This window comes from Phodopus roborovskii, unplaced genomic scaffold (genome assembly GCF_943737965.1).
Source record: "Phodopus roborovskii unplaced genomic scaffold, PHOROB, whole genome shotgun sequence".
Taxonomy (NCBI): domain Eukaryota; kingdom Metazoa; phylum Chordata; class Mammalia; order Rodentia; family Cricetidae; genus Phodopus; species Phodopus roborovskii.
Window position 1 is genome coordinate 6321726 of NW_026126578.1, and position 15718 is coordinate 6337443.

The 15718-nt window shown below is 50.3% G+C and overlaps 1 protein-coding gene across 9 annotated transcripts in view; it reads right to left on the reverse strand.

Annotated features, from left to right (window-relative positions):
- Window positions 1-15718, reverse strand: part of Atp2b2 (ATPase plasma membrane Ca2+ transporting 2) — a 173056-nt gene that overhangs the window by 15811 nt on the left and 141527 nt on the right. For all 9 annotated transcript variants that reach the window (XM_051203563.1, XM_051203560.1, XM_051203559.1 and 6 more), the window contains 5 exons: window positions 12031-12272; window positions 11093-11327; window positions 3190-3369; window positions 2926-3013; window positions 199-305 (listed from right to left, as the gene is read on the reverse strand). In XM_051203563.1, coding sequence (XP_051059520.1) covers window positions 199-305; window positions 2926-3013; window positions 3190-3369; window positions 11093-11327; window positions 12031-12272 — 852 coding nt within the window. The remainder of the gene's footprint in view (window positions 1-198; window positions 306-2925; window positions 3014-3189; window positions 3370-11092; window positions 11328-12030; window positions 12273-15718) is intronic.

The window sequence follows — 15718 nt, forward strand, 5'->3', positions numbered from 1 at the left end:
CCTTCAGGAAAAACCTCTGGGGTTAGGCTGGGTAGGCTGGGGCTCAAAAGCTGTGGTTGAATACAAGGCTGATGGTGAGATTGAGTGCTAAGAGCATGCAGAGTCTCACAAGCCTGTTTGAAGCTGTGTAATCCAAGCCCTGCCATCCTTGCCTTTGAGACTCAATCAGACCTGAAGCCTTCTTCCAGCTACTCTTACCATTGCGAAGCCCACATCTGCCTTCTTGAGAGCAGGTCCATCGTTGGTCCCGTCCCCTGTCACAGCCACCACCTGCCGCTGCTCAGTGTGTGTGCTGTCAATGATGCCTAGGGGACAAGAGGGTGTGCTCAGGGCCCCAGAGCCAGCCCTGAGCCTCAGCATGGCCTTCTGTCCTGTCTGCCCAGCCAGCCCCTCCCATCACTGTTCTTCCCAGCACTCACAGAGGTACGAGGCTCCTCATTAGCCCAGGTTGGCTTGGGGCTGCCCAGCCTCCAACACTATCATTGCTCTCACAGTCCTTGGCAGCCCTACCTAGAAACACAGTCCCCTAGCTATTCTGCCCAGAACCAGGAGTTCTGTGTACCTTCAGGGACTCCCACAACTGCTTTTCTAGAACCTTCTACCTGGGAATTTCAGTCACACATAGGGACTATTTGCTAGTGACCCTGCCCCACTGGCTCTGATCTCACTCTGTACACACATCTTCAATAAAATAATTGATGAAAACCATGTTGAACACAGCCCCTCATGTCACTGTGGCTGCTGGCCTCCTCGTCCACGTGTAGGCATTGCCCTGTCTGTGCCAGGCAAACAGCAGCTGCCTGTGGAGGCAGGAGACTAGTTCCTAGGGTTTGGACACCATTCCCTGTATCCCACACAAATCCCAGCTCTATGCCTGGTACCCAGAGAGCTAGCATGGCTATTCCCACTGGCTGGCAGCCAGTGCAAATCCCGCTGTCTTAGGCTCAGCCTCTTTGGCCTCCTGACCCTGAAGCTGGCAGGTCAATCTTTGACTCTCCTGGGTCCTTGGCCAGCAATGGACTCCTCTAAGACAAGGAACTCACCAGGCCCTACACTGCATGGTTCTCCAGTGGCCTCCCCTTGGTCACATCTCCACATCTCTCCTGGCTTCTCAGCGGCTGGTCCCACACTCTTTTCTGTAGGCTTCCCTCTTGTCTTTCTAGGTATCTCTCACTCCTGGGTGTCCTGCTCTTCCATCTGTCTCTCTGGTCTCTAATGGTCTTTTCTCTTTTCTTTTCCTGGATATTTGAGACAGGGTTTCTCTGTGCAGCCCTGGCTGTCCTGGAACTCACTCTGTAATCAGGCTGGCCTCAAACTCAGAGATCTGCCTGCCTCTGCCTTCTGAGTGCTAGGATTAAAGGCATATGCCACCACCACCCAGCATCCAATGAGCTTATTTCTACCAACACTCAGGTGGGTGCCATGGGTTCTTCCTTTTCTGGGGCTTCTCTGCTCTCCATAGGCCCATCATCCCATGGGGCTCTAGCTGAGGCTCACATTGTCCTGACTCAATGGCTGTCTGTTACAGATGGGATACTAGGATGTTACAGGCCCTGGCTTGGAAGTCTTACATTAAATGTTAGCATCTCAGCAGGTCTGTCGTGCCTGACACCCAGGTAACAGGTGTGGACCTGTAGCAAGGCCTGTACAGGAGCACCCTATGGGGTCTCCTGCTGTTTCTCTCCACACCAGATTCACACATAGCCTACTCAGATTCATCCACTCACAAGCACTGCACTGCACCACCCATTCATACTGCAGCTGCCGCCCTCTGCCTTCAGGTCACTCTCCTAACGCAGGCTGAGCATTCTATACATCACTGTTCTTTTCTTGGCCTTCCTATGTATCCCAAGGCCAGTCTCCCTTAGTCTCCTCTTTTTTCTCCCCATGACACCAGGGGCTCTGCCCAGTGTAGTTCTGTGCTGTCTGGAACACAGAGCCTCTCCCTGCCCCCACCCCCACACCTGGGCTCCACATCCTCTCCAGAGCAAGAGTCCGGTGGCTGGAGCCAATGTCCTGTGCAGGGATATGGCTTGGTGCCCGTCCTGCAGAACCTGTGCTATCTACAGTGAAGGGCCCTCTAGAGCACACAGCAGCCCTCTGCTGCAGGGTCTGTGATGGAGGAGTGAGGGTGAGCAGGGCCCTCTGCTGCAGGGTCTGTAGTCCTGGGGATCCGTACTTCTATCCACAGCCCACATCTGCTTCCATCTTTTACACACATGAATCTAAGGTGCCTAGGGGTGATCCCAGGCAGAAGGAATATTGCTACCTTCTGGTAATTTTACAGATGGGGATACTAAGAACCAGAGTGGACAGACTTGCCAAGGCCTCAGAGAGGGTAGTAGGAGTTCTAGGATGTGAACCAGGGCTGTGACTACAAGAATGCTGGTTGGTGTTGCTAAGGCTCTGTGAGAGGTCATGGCAGGCAGGAAGGTTCTAGCCTCTGCTATTCCCAAGACTTCTCATCCTTTGGGTCTGTTCACAAGGGTTGGTTGGAAACTTCCTAAGTAAGGGTCTGGGGCCAACTGAGGAGGAAGGTGGGCTGCCTTTCAGATGACAAAGAACAGTAAATACTGCTAAGGCATGAAAGATCAGGGTGTGTGAAGGTTCCTGGAGGTCTGCATAGGAAAGGCTTTATGCATATGAACTAGCACAGTCAGCCCTCCTGCCAGGTGGTCTGAGACCCCAGGCCCAGGTCCACTGCAATTTAGAGGAAGTTGGAGGTCTCCCATGGCTGCTTCCCCCAGGGGACCCTCTGCAGGCCTCCCATGGCTGAAAAGGAACAAGTCAGAAGGTTCTAAAGTGAGGAGAATCCCCGGTGTCCCTCTTCCCTTCTGTGGGGAGGCTGTGATGCCACACAAATTGGGCTTGGCTCAGGCTAGGCTGGTTCTGGATTCAGAATTACTGGAGTCACCCCAGTCTTACCTTTAACCAGTGTGTGCTTATCCGTGGGCGAGGAGCGAGCCAGCACCCTCAGCTTTGGCCAGATCTTGTCAATCCGCTCCTGCTCAATCTGGAGAGGGGTGTGGTATGTCGGTGGGGTCAGAGAGAGAAATTGAGCCCCATGCAGTCACTGGGCTCTTCGGGGCACACCAGCTGGCTTCTGTTCAAGCATGCAGTGCCCACGCCTCCCGGCCCCCTCTTGAGCGTGGCCCTGGCAGAGCCTTTGCAGTGGCCGCATGCGCGTACCTCCCCTTTCTCATTGCGGATCCTCCGGTTGAATTCTTTGCCTTCCAGGCACAGGAAGTCCTCCCCAGGGTGGATAATGCCACACTTGATGGCGATGGCCCGGGCTGTGTTGATATTATCACCAGTGACCATTCGGACTGTGATACCCGCCCGCTGGCACTTGCGGATGGCTTCCGGGACCTGCACGGAAAGGGTAAGCCATGCTGGAGGGCACCACTCAGGTAGGTTCTCTTTGTCTTCAAGGAGTCCAGGGCTGTCCCTTCTCCCAGGCAACCTCCCTAAGTAACTAACCAGAAGCTGATAGTGCCTATGGCCTCTTGTCTATGCCTGTGACAGGCATTGCCAATTAATCACAACTTCCTCTGATTAAATCTGCGAGGGTCTTAGAATTCTCAGCCCATAGAGTCCCAGACAGCTACTCCCATGATATCTGTCCTGAGATGAAACCTATGGATTCTGACATGGATAAAAGATATAGGAAAGACCACCCCCCAAAAAAAAACCCAAAACATCCCTTAAGTTTGGCCTCAGGCAAGAGTGCAGAGTGGTTCACTAATCGCACTTGAACTTGTCCAGGCTTTATCGACAAGCTCCATGATTAGTTCCTTTGCTTGAGTATTTTTCAATGTTTGACTTGGAGAGTCTTGTGCATTCAAAGTCACTTTTTTACTTTGACTTAGAATAAATGCAAAAGACACTTCTTCATGCTAAACAGGACCGAGAGGGACAAAGCACCTGGCCTTTGCTGACTGAAATGACACACTGACATTTGGGGCAATCTGGTCAGTCAATCAGAAGGAGACAGGGCCCACTGTCTCAGCAGCCTCCCTCCTTAGAGTGGTTAGGATTCGGAACATGGCTGAGAGCCAATGCCAGTGTTCATATGTGATGCAGATGACCTGAATAAATAACTGACCTAAAGCAGTGGCAGACGGCGACATAGTTATGGGCCATGTGCTGCAAAGCATCTTTGTGTGAGAGAACATGCCACAGTGTACTGAGACCCAGACCATGCAAGAATCTTCGGCGTGTCAGGCAAACCCAACACACCAAGTGGAACCAAGAACTCACTTACCCCCAATCCACTGGAAAGAGTCTGAACTACACCTTCCAGAACCCTCTGAGCTATCTGTGATAATACTGTGACAGTTTGAATGTAACTGGTTCCTATAATCCTGCAGGGAGTGGCATTATCAGGAGGCGTGGCTTTGTTGGAGTGGGTGTGGCCTTGTTGGAGGAAGTGTGCCACTGTGGGGGTGGGCATTGAAGTTTCCTATGCTCAGGATACCATCCAGTGTCTCAGTTGACTTCCTGTTGGCTAAAAGATGTGAGACTCTCAGCCACTCCTCCAGCACCATGTCTGCCGGCATGCTGCCATACTCCCCGCCATGATGACAATGGACTGAACCTCTGAAACTGTAAGTGAGCCACCACAATTAAATGTTTTCATTTATAAGAGCTGCTGTGGTCATGGTGTCTCTTCACAGCAATAAAAACCCCAATTAAGACCAAGAGCTTACTGGTAGACAGTATCTTTGGGTTGTTCAAGGTGAGGTGAGGTCATGCCTAGTATCCTCATGGAGGGGGAGATTAGGATACAGAGATGTATAAATGAAGGGGGGCACATGATGGTGAAGGTTGAAGATGCTGGGTATGGCACCAATCACCAGGGTCCTGGTCTGAATGTAAACTGTCCCCGAGGCTCATATACTTGAGCATTTGTTCCCCAGTTGGTGGGGCTGTGCTGGCAGGAGGTGGAGCTGGCTGCTAGGGGAAGGTCTTTGATGGTTACACCTAGCCCTGGTTTTAGACCCACTCTCTGCCTCCTGCTCTATGTTCTTGCTTCCAGAACTTCCTGGCCAGGCCAAACTGAAACCCCCCTGAAACTGTGAGTCCAAGCAAATCTTTCTCTCTTAAGTTGCTTCTGTCAGCTGTTTTGTCACAGTAGTGAGAAGAGCTAGTAACTCCACAGAGGCAATGAGACAGCGCTGGGGCAGGCTGTCCCCTCCCCTCAAGGTCCTGGGGTCAACTGGGTAATGCCCTGCTCATTGTCAACAGTGAACCACGTCTGATAACTCTAGCCCACATTAGACTCAGAGGAAAGTCTCCAGGCATGGTTATCTAATGCTTTGCTTTTGTATCTTCGTGAAGTCAGAAGATCTGAAATAAATCCATCCCAAGATAGGGAACATCTGTGCTTTGTGTGGGCAGGGCTTGCAAATGAAAACAAATGCTGTGTTCAAAGTCTTATACAGTTCTTGCTCTTGGTCCCTTCCCAGCCCAGGAACTGCAAGAAAGGGGGTGGGACATTGAAATGCCCTTCCTGGGTCTGCCCCATCTTATCCTGCCACTCCCAGGTATAAGATCTGCTTTCCATAATTTAGTATGCCCTCAGGGCTAAGTGTGTGTGTCACTCTGTGGGTAACTATGTGTATGTGACTGTATTTTAGCATGTGTGTGTATGATGCATGTGTGTATGTGTATGATATGTGTATGATGTATGTGTATATGATATATATGTGATGTATGTGTATGTATATGACTGTATGTATGCATGTGTGTATATGATGTATGTGTGTATGATGCATGTGTGTGACAGTATGCACATATGTATATGATGTGTATGTGTGTGATATATGTACATGTGATATACGTGTATGTATGTATGCACGTGTGCATATGATGTTTGTATATATGTGTGTATGATGTGTGTGAGTGGGTATGGTGTGTGTGTGTGTATGTGTGTGTGTGTGTATGTGTGTGTGTGTGTAAGCAAGCAACATTCTCGCCTTAAGTCCTTGAGCTGCTGTTCTAGAAACATGTACCTTTGTATGGCTTCTATCACTAAGGAGGGATTCAAGTTGTTTTTAGAAGGTCCTAGACGAGGAGGGACTTTGCATTATCTGACTCCACCCTGCTGCTCATTGCCTAGATTTGCCCCAGACATCCCCAGCATATGGCTGGCTCAGTCTCTGCTTGCACACCCCTGGTGACCGGGGTGCTCCCTACCTTTGAGGTCTACTCTTCCACAGTGAAGCTAGTCTAGCTGGTTCTTTCAGAGACCCTTTCTTTTTCCCAGACGGAGTGTCCCTCTGTTATACCTGAACTCTCTCTCCTACAGAGATAGGGGTTTTAGTGCAGGCCGAGGCTAAGGCTCCAGAAAGCACAGTGGAGGGTGGGTGAAGGAGAAACCAGAGAGCTTCCTGGAGGAAGGGGTATTTGATCCAGTTCTGAGCCACTTTTCTGTCAAAAACAACTGAGGCTCTTGTGTGAAGTAGCATGCAGGTCCTCAGGCCATGCAGATAGCACACAGAGGGAGGTCCTGTTCACATTGTTGATCTCAGGTAAACAGAGGAATACCTCCAGGTGTGAGGGGTCTGGGCTGTGCTGTAGGCCATTAGGAGCCACTCAGGGGAAGGTGTGTGGTGGAGGGGTGGAGGTGGGGGGTGGGGTGAGTGTGTGTGTGTGTGTGTGTGGGGGGCTTTGGGGGGGGTTGCTCCAGTAGGCACCAGGAGTCTTGGGAAGTCCTGCACTGGAGACAAGGTGGTTTGTAGTGTAATTTAGGACTCACGATTTGCTTGTTTTGTTTTGTTTTTGACTCTGTCACAGAGTGAGGCTAGCCTTGAACTCACAGAGAGCCACCTGCCTTTGCCTTCTGAGTGCTGGGATTAAAGGCATGTGCCGCCACATCTGGCCCAGGACTCAGACTTTTTAGACTGCCTAACAGGAAAAAGTCGATCACGTTCTAGGCTTTGCCAAACAAACTAGGTCTGGGAGAACAAGGCTCCAAGCCGCTTCTATAGGCTTTCCTCTCATACACGCAATAGGGTTTTCCACAAGGGGCCCACATGTTGTGCCCAAGGTAGTTTAGACCTGGAGTGTTCTCTGAGAGTGTGATATTGGAGTCTCAGTCCCCAGGGTGACACTATTAGGAGGTGCCAGAACCTTCAAGGGATGGGTTTGTGAGATGTGTCTTGGAAGGGGACTTTGGGACCCCCGTCTCTTCTGTCTTTTGCCTCTCACCATTCCCACCACGGTGTTGCTGCCTTGTCACGGGCCCCAAAGCAGTGGGGCCCAACTACCCGATGCCTCTGAAACCGTGAGCCCAATGGAACCTTTCTTCTCTGTCAGCTGATGATGTCCATTATTTTATTACGTAAGGAAAGGCTGTGCTTTGCCATTTCCTTTTTTTTCTTTGCCCACTGTGTCCCTGTGGCCTGGGATGCCCTTTCCCTTCAGCCTTTATCTGTGAGCCTTCTGTGCTCAATGCTCTCTCCTCAGGAAGCAGCTAGATCTCTCCAACTCAAAGGGACATTTCCTTAAACTGTGCTCAGGATTTTCTTTGGTCAGTCACTCATTTACTCAACAAACAGCATTGGGATATTCAGTTGCTCTGAGCTCTGGGGACGTAGATGATCAAGACTCAGATCTCAGGAGCAGGGCTCTGGTTGAAATATGCTTTCCATATAAATAAAACTAGTGTTAACTATTTTAAAATGTGGCTTCCTCCGCTAAAATTATCCTAGATAGTCTCACAGAGGAAAAGCAGCCAGGAAATGGGTGCTTCCTGTTGTCATTACATAAAGGCTTTTAAACATCTGCTGTTTCTGGTGACAGCCGGTGTCTGTGACGCCAAGGGCTCTGAACACCCCCAGGGTCACCCCAGCGTGTCCTGGACCGATGCTCTATTCACAGCTTCCTCCATGCTGTCTTCTGTCAGCTTTAGGATTGTCTTAAGTAGGAACCTTGGTGAATGTTTGATGCTGCTTGGCCTATGGTGGGCCTGGGAGAGGATGGCAGTGTGACAGTGGGGAAACTGAGGTAGGTGAAGGGTGTTTACCTGCAGTTGAAGAGTGAGCCTGGGAGAGTCTAAAGAGCCCCCTCTTCCTGGGCCTCACAACATTAGAGCCTAGAACAGGGCACTCATTGTGTGACTCCAGGAACCATATTCTGGGCATAGGGACAGAGGACAGAGCTGGGAAAGCTGTATGAGACACCTGATATAGTCGGGGACACCTCGGGAAAGTCACTTACAAAACTGGTGATGGGGCTCTGCCTGTGGTGTGGTAGGAGCTCATTGTGTGGGGGAACTAGGGGCCTTGTGGGAATGAGGTTCTAGGTTCAAGTCTCAGCAGGAGAAAGAAGGCCCCCCCCACCCCACTCCATCTCACAGTTCTGCTGGTTTAGCTTAGAGATTCATACAGTCCAACACACCAGGAAACTGAACCCTGAGAGGAGATGTTACCCACAGCACCTGTGATGCTTTACATCACCTGCCATTGACAGCATCTGCAATCATCTTGGGGTCAACTCTCTGGCCATGGCTGTGAGGCATTTTCCAGATTAGGTTATTTGAAGTGAGAAAATCTACCCTAACCATGGGCAGTATCTGTCCGTGGGATGGGGTCCTAGACTGAATGATGAGGAGAAAGTGAGCTGAGCCCTAGCATCCATCTCTCTCAACTTCCTGAACGCAGATGCCATGTGACCAGTGCCTCACTGGCCTGCCATCATGCCTGCCCCTCCAAAATATAAGCTCAAATAAACCCTTCCCTCCTTAAATTGCTTTGGTCAGGTATTTTGTTTAAGTGATGAGAAAGAACTGATACATCACCCAGGAGAGAATATCAGAGGGGCATGTAAAAGCTGCTGTCCTAATCATATGCTACCACTGGAGGAAGCTACAGCTTCCAACTGCAGCTTGCAATTCCTTAGAAATTAAAATAGATTATTATTGTGTGTGCATATGATTTTTATGTCACACTGCACATGTGCATGTTAGAGAACAGCTCTGTAGAGTTATCCCTCTCTTTCTACCTTCATAGAATTTTAGAGATCAAACTTAACGTCACCTGGCTTGCATGATAAGCATTTTTACCCACTGAGCCAAGCCATCTTGCTGGCACCATAGCATCCATTTCTGAATACACACCCCTGTGGGCCATGGGTAAGATGGGGTCCAGCTAGATGACTGAAAGGTGATGGGCAGGATGATGGACTGATGGAAGGCCTAGTGGGTGTGGGCATGGGCGTGGGTGTGAAGCTTCTAGAAGCTGCCTCTGGTCTAAAGATGGAAGATCCTGGAAGGAAAGGGCCCCTGAGTGGACACCCATTCTATAGATAAAAGATAACATTCTGAGGAAGCAGGTGGCTTGTTGGGAGCAAAGCTTGGGCTTGTGTTCAGCTGCCCCTTGCCATTTATGTGTTTGAATCAGGAACTCTAGAAGACAATACTGTCATTAAAAGGCACCAGGGGCTTAGCCCTGCTCCAAGGCCCCGGGCATGGAGCTCTCTGTGGCTTTTCCACCTAGCTTCTTTCTATGGTACCTGGTTCAAGGCCCAGGACACCAGGTCTACTCTGGATCCAACCAGTCACTTACAGTGAGACCTTGGAACTCTCCCAGACTTTCAGGGTGCATCTCCAAACTGATGAGTGGGAAAGGGCCTGAATGAGACTAAGGTTCAAACCTCAGTGGCCAGCATTTAAAACGGAAAGAGCAGAGGACACCTCTGGCATTTTTGACTTCATGGAATTCTAAGTTGGTTAAGTGTACAAGGGTGGGTGATAGCTAAAACCTTTAGCACCTCATGCAATTTATCATCGTCCTCTGGAAGGATGTTTCCAGGGCTGGTTGGGGCTGGGTCAATCTGGAGTTGTAGCCCTCTTCCTGTCTGTCTGCCTGTCAGGGATCTGTCAACTTCTAGTCCCCAAAGATGGTTTTCAGCCTCTTAGGACAGCTTCTTGTCACCAGCAGTTAGTGGGCTCAGGCCTCCAGGGATGGCTTTATTATTATTATCTCCTTACTGGAAATCCCTGGGTATAGACAGCAGAGGTTCATCGTGGTATGTCACTGCCCATGCCCTGCCCAGCCTCTTCCCAGGTGCTCCCTTCTGATATGGCTCAGAGAGATTATGTAATTGGCTCAGTGTGGCCAGCAATACTAGCACATAGGGATCCAGGTTTGTCTGATACCTTTGCTCATGCTCTGATGCCTTTCGTAGCTGCCTGGCTGTCAAAGTCCATGAAACCTGGTTTCACCCATCCTTTGGAAGACAGAACCCTAAAGTACCAGGTAGGAGCCTGCAGATAGCCCTTCTGCTTATCTCTACTTTTAAAAAGGGATCACTGGGACTCTTAGAGAGTAGTGAGTGTCTGGAGGTCCAAAGGGAACACTGGCAGGGCAGGGCAGGGCAGGGCAGGGCAGGACACTGAATTTGCCACTGTTGGAGGACAGTAGTCCGCCAATGCCTATAAGGACCCACTGAGGCCTAAGGGAAGAGGATCCAGCTCCTGCAGCTGCTTCAGGCCCTGTGGGTAAGGTGAATGCTTGGCCTGCCCCTAACATTTTCCCACAAAGCCTAATCCTGCATGGGCAGACTCGGACCACACAGCCCTTCTTCTGTGACCATGACAGGCCTTCTCTCTGGATTCGGATTCAATTAACAGAGCCTGGAGCTGGACTGTGCACCCAGCACCCCATGAGGAATACTTCACATACCACTCTCATCCTTTCTTATGGGTGAAGGCACCTGTCTCTTCTGCTGGGAATGTGACTGGTCATTGACTTGGGAGTCTTGTCTCCCTGATGCCTGCTGAAGGCAGATTGTGGCTGTGTTAGCAGGCTGGCGGCGGGGGCCCTATTACTGAGCTCTAAACCACTGGGCAGAGGGAGGGTGCTACACTGACAGGACACTGTGCTCTGGGTTCTCCTTTCTAAGTGGACCGTTGCTAAATATGTCTACACTGGCTTTATGTGGAAATGTTTGAGAGTGGGAAGGATCCCAGTCCTGTTGCAGGGGGACCTGAAGCTCAGAAAGCTGAGTAGAGTTCTTGAGTTACTCACTGGCCTGGCGCTAGCCCTGCCCTCTTCTCCTGAGCTCGCTGGCATCAGGGCCTACCTACCTCAGGTCGCACTGGGTCTTCAATGCCCACCACACAGATGCATGTGAGTTCATTGAGAATGTCATTCTCATTGTCCCAGTCGGGCTCAGGGCTGCTGGGGAAGTCACGGTAGGCCACACAGATGGTACGGAGTCCGTCACAGGCCATGGGCTCGATCACCTTCTTCACCATCTCATCTCTGTCACGGGGCCGGAAGACACGGGGCTCACCCGCCCCACTAAGTATCTTGCAGCACCTGGTGGAGGGAGGGGAAGGAGCTGGATGAGGCCCACGTACCTTAGCCACTGAATACCCGTCTGGTCCACCTCCCATAATGCCTCAGTGCATTCAGCAGGCCTGGGTGTCACAGGCAGGGGTGCAACTAGGTGGCCTTTTTTTTTTTTTTTTTAAATAGTATTTGCCTCAGGCCCCTGACCTGTCTGTTGCATGCTATGTTTGGGAGGTTCCAAATGGGGGGGCAGGAAACAGTGCCTCAGCTGAGATGGCTTGGCAAGCTCTAAACCGAGGTTAGTGGCTCTCCACCTTGTTTCGGTATGGGGCTGGCCTGAGGAGCATCTAACAAAATGAAGGTGTAGGCCAGCCTTCATGGTTCCACTCAGAGCTGTCTGGAGTAAGACAGGAATCAATGGTTTGTATTTGTTCCTTTCTTCCCTTTCATCTTTCTTTCTGTCTCTTTGAAAGAGGGTCTCAGGCTGGCCTTGAGCTCAGAGAGTCTCCTGCCTGCCTCCTGAGGGCTGGGATGGAAGGTGTGGGCCACCACCACCTCCTTTTTCTTTTTCATTGAGCTGACTCTACTACACCACATGACAAGTCAGGGTTGAGAGTCTCTGGGATCGACCAATGTTCAAATGGGGAAACTGAGGTGCAGAGGGACAGTGACTTGCTTAGGTCCAGCCTGCACAGGGTGGTGACGTGTGACCCAGACATCCACAGCTTACTTTTTGAGCACGATCTCTGAAGCACCCTTGCTGTACATGCGGAAGCTCTCGTCAGGCATCTTGATGACGGTGCTCATGGACTTGCGCACGGAGTTGAAGGTGTACACCTTATAGAGCTTCTCCTCTGGCATCTGGCTGCGCACCGGCTCATAGTCCTGCTTCAAGTCTAGCACGAAGCCCAGCAGGCCACACTCAGTCTTGTTGCCCACCTGCCGGGGCAGGGCGCCCTCCTTTTCTGGGGGCTGTGGAGAGAATTGGGGTGGCTTGTGCAGGGCAGGACTTGCCACGGAGGAAGCCTTGCCCTGGTTATGTCATTTTAACCCTGCTGCTGCTACACGGCTGAGCTGTCAGGAGTCCAGGGCCACTGGTGGCTAGGATATGGGCCTCTGAGATCCTGTGGGTCTCTGAGACACTTTGGGCTAGTCCTGATTCTGGGGCAGGTCATTAAGCAGAATTCGCTTTTTAAAAAGTTATGAATGATTTCTGTTCTAGTTTGCTTTCTATTGTAATGAAACACTACGACTTAAAAGCAACTTGGGGAGGGAATGGTGTATTTCAGCTTACATTTCCCGATCATAGTCCAGGGCAGGAACTCAAGGCAGGAACCTGGAGGCAGGAACTGAAGCAGAAGCCATGGATGGACATTGTTTATTGGCTTGCTCCCCATGGCTTGCTCAGCTTGCTTTCTTACACAATTCAAGACCATTTGCCCAGGGATGACACCACCCATATTGGCCTGGAGCCTGTCACAAAATGCCCTGAAATATTGTCTACAGGCCAATCTGATGAAGGCATTCTCTCAGTGGAGGTTCCTGTACCTAGATGACTCTAGCTTGGGTCACATTAAAAAACAACCAGCATGATTTCCAATATAAAAAGATAATAATATAAGAAATAGAAAACTACATAACTGCTTCAAATTCTTTTCATGTTTGCTTGTTTTGAGACAGGGTCTGCCTCGTGTAGTTCAGGCTGAACTTGAACTTGGTGCACAGCCAAACATGTTCTAAAACTCCTGATCCTCTTGCCTCTAGCTCCCAAGAGCTGGGATTACAAGCATGTGCCACCATGTCTGGCTAGGGTTTTCTGTTTTTGAAAAGTAAAACATGTGGGTTAAAGTTGAACCCCTCTGTATATTTCTTCTCATCTGCAGAACTCAGCATTTGACCCAGAACTGGTCTCAGTCTTCAATTTGTTTTTAATCATCCTTGGGTGTGTGATGTGCTATTTTATTGTAAGATAACTGTTGATGAAAGCTAACAGAGGAGGTCCTCCAATACTCTCCTCATAGCTTCTCCCAGTGTTAGCCCCCCCCACATCACCACAGAAACAATATCAACACGGCAGGGGATGCAGACACAGTCACAGCAACCCCATTCAGACCCCACATGCATACATGTATATCTGGTTCTTTACCAGGGCATGACATCGATTCCTGGAAGCACCATGATGTCTAAACAGGACACCTTTCTTGCATCCCTGTCCCACTCTTTGATGGCCACAGTCTGCTCTCTCTCTGCCTCTAGCCACCAGTTTCCACACCTCTTCTTACCTCATTTCTCTTTTTCTTTCTGTGCAGTGCTGGGGATCAAATCCTGATCCTACATGCTGAGCAAGTGCTTTACCATGTGCTCACCCATTGAGCCACAGCGCCAGCCTATGCCAGTCATGTCAAGCATGGGACATACATGAAATCATATAGGATGTCGTTGATGGAAACTGGCCTTTTCACTCAGCATAAGCCCCTTGAGACCAGGTGTCCCGTGTATCTCATGCCTATCAGGAGCATGTTCACAGTGTGGGTGTGGGTGGGCCATCCTCCTGGTTTTGACTTAGGTTAGAACCTACAGAACAGCTATTTCTGCTACATTTAAAAAAGGACCAAACGGGGGAGGGGAGAAGCCATATAGTGCCCGCCACTCAGCATGAGGCTCTGAGTCGGGACTCCCAGTGTCCACAGGAAACCCTGGTAGTTCTGGGGACGCAGAGGCAGCAGGATCTCTGGAGCTTGCTGGCCAGATAGCCAAGCAAATTTGGTGAACCCAGCTTCTGTAAGAGACTCTCTCAAAAATAAGGTGGAGCCGGGCATTGTGGCGCACACCTTTAATTCCAGCACTCAGGAGGCAGAGGCAAGTTGATCTCTGTAAGTCTGGAGGCCAGCCTGAATTATATAGTGAGAACCTGTTTCGATAAATTAAAAAAAAATAAAGGGGAGAGTGATTGAGGAAGATATTGACACATACACATACTCACCTGCACACCCACACACTCCCAGCCCCACACACCACACACACACACACACACACACACACACACACACACACACACACACACACACACTGGCCTTTTCTGAGTGGAGTGGCCAATCCACTGCTGCCAATCAGCCACGCCACAGTCCATTTGTGAAGCTGGTCACCAGGGTGCTTCTTTTAAACTCTACAAATAATCACAAACTTTCTCCTGGTTCTTCTCTCTTTCCCTTCTCTCCATCTGCTCCTTTGACACAGCCTTCAGCACCTGGTGGACATGCTCAGATATCTCCTGTGTGGGTCCATTTCTTGTCTTCTAATTCTCTCCAAGTTCCCAGGGCAAGCATGGACCCAGCACATAGTAGGTGCTTACCTACTATTTGCGATGATGGCTCAAGGTGGGCTAGTTGGCTGGGGAGGATGTAGGACAGGCGGCCAGTACAAGAGACTTGTATATGAGCAGTCAGGGTGGAGTTGGGACAAGTGCACAAGTGGCTGCTGGGAAGGCAGCTCTGTAAGTGCTCACATTCCCTCCTTCATCCCCTCCCCCAGACACACATCCACGCATCTCACTGAAAATTACTATGTAGCTACTTGGGTGGCAGGTCTCGGGGAACAGTAATGGCTGCTGGAGATAGTCCTATTTATGCCTGGAGAGGTTTTGGAGGGCAACAAATACCAATGGTCAGCCTGTGTTCTCTCCACCTCAGAAGTGGCTTTGTCTGGGTCTCAGACCAGTCTTGCAAAAAGGGGCTATCTGAATCTCCATCTTACCCTCCTTTATATGGCCCAAGAGAGCACCTGGGGCAAGGAGGCAGATTAAAGATGCCAGCTTGGGGGCTGGAGAGATGAGCTCAGCAGTTGTAAGGGCTTGCTTACTATTCAATCATGAGGCCAGAGTTTGGATCCCAGAGTCCATCCTGGTTAGCTCCCAAATGCCTATAACACAAATGCCTGTGACACCCCTTCTGTCCTCTGTAAGCATGCGCGCACGCACACACACAAACGCACGCACACACACACACACACACACACACACACACACACACACGCACACAGTCTCCACACAGACACATATATAAGCCACCCACATGTGCACAGAAATAAAACACAATAAAACTTAATTACAAAAAAAGATGTCAGCATGTACCAGTGGCTCAGGGCTGGGGTGAGCCCTCCCTCACTGATGGGGTATGTCCTGGTTTATTCTCCACTCTTGAAGCCCTGGCTCAGGCCTGGGGTGTAGACCAGAGCTATGTAGGGATATAGACATTGACAGGCAGTGGCCCCAAAACCCATGGGTGCCAGAAAGGAAAGAACATTTTAAATACGCCCACAGTTTCCTCATCTGTGGAATGGAGGGTTTGGAACAGAGAAAAAACATCAACCATTTCCACATCAGCAGAATGTGGAGAGGGATGGTGGAGCAGGACTGAGTG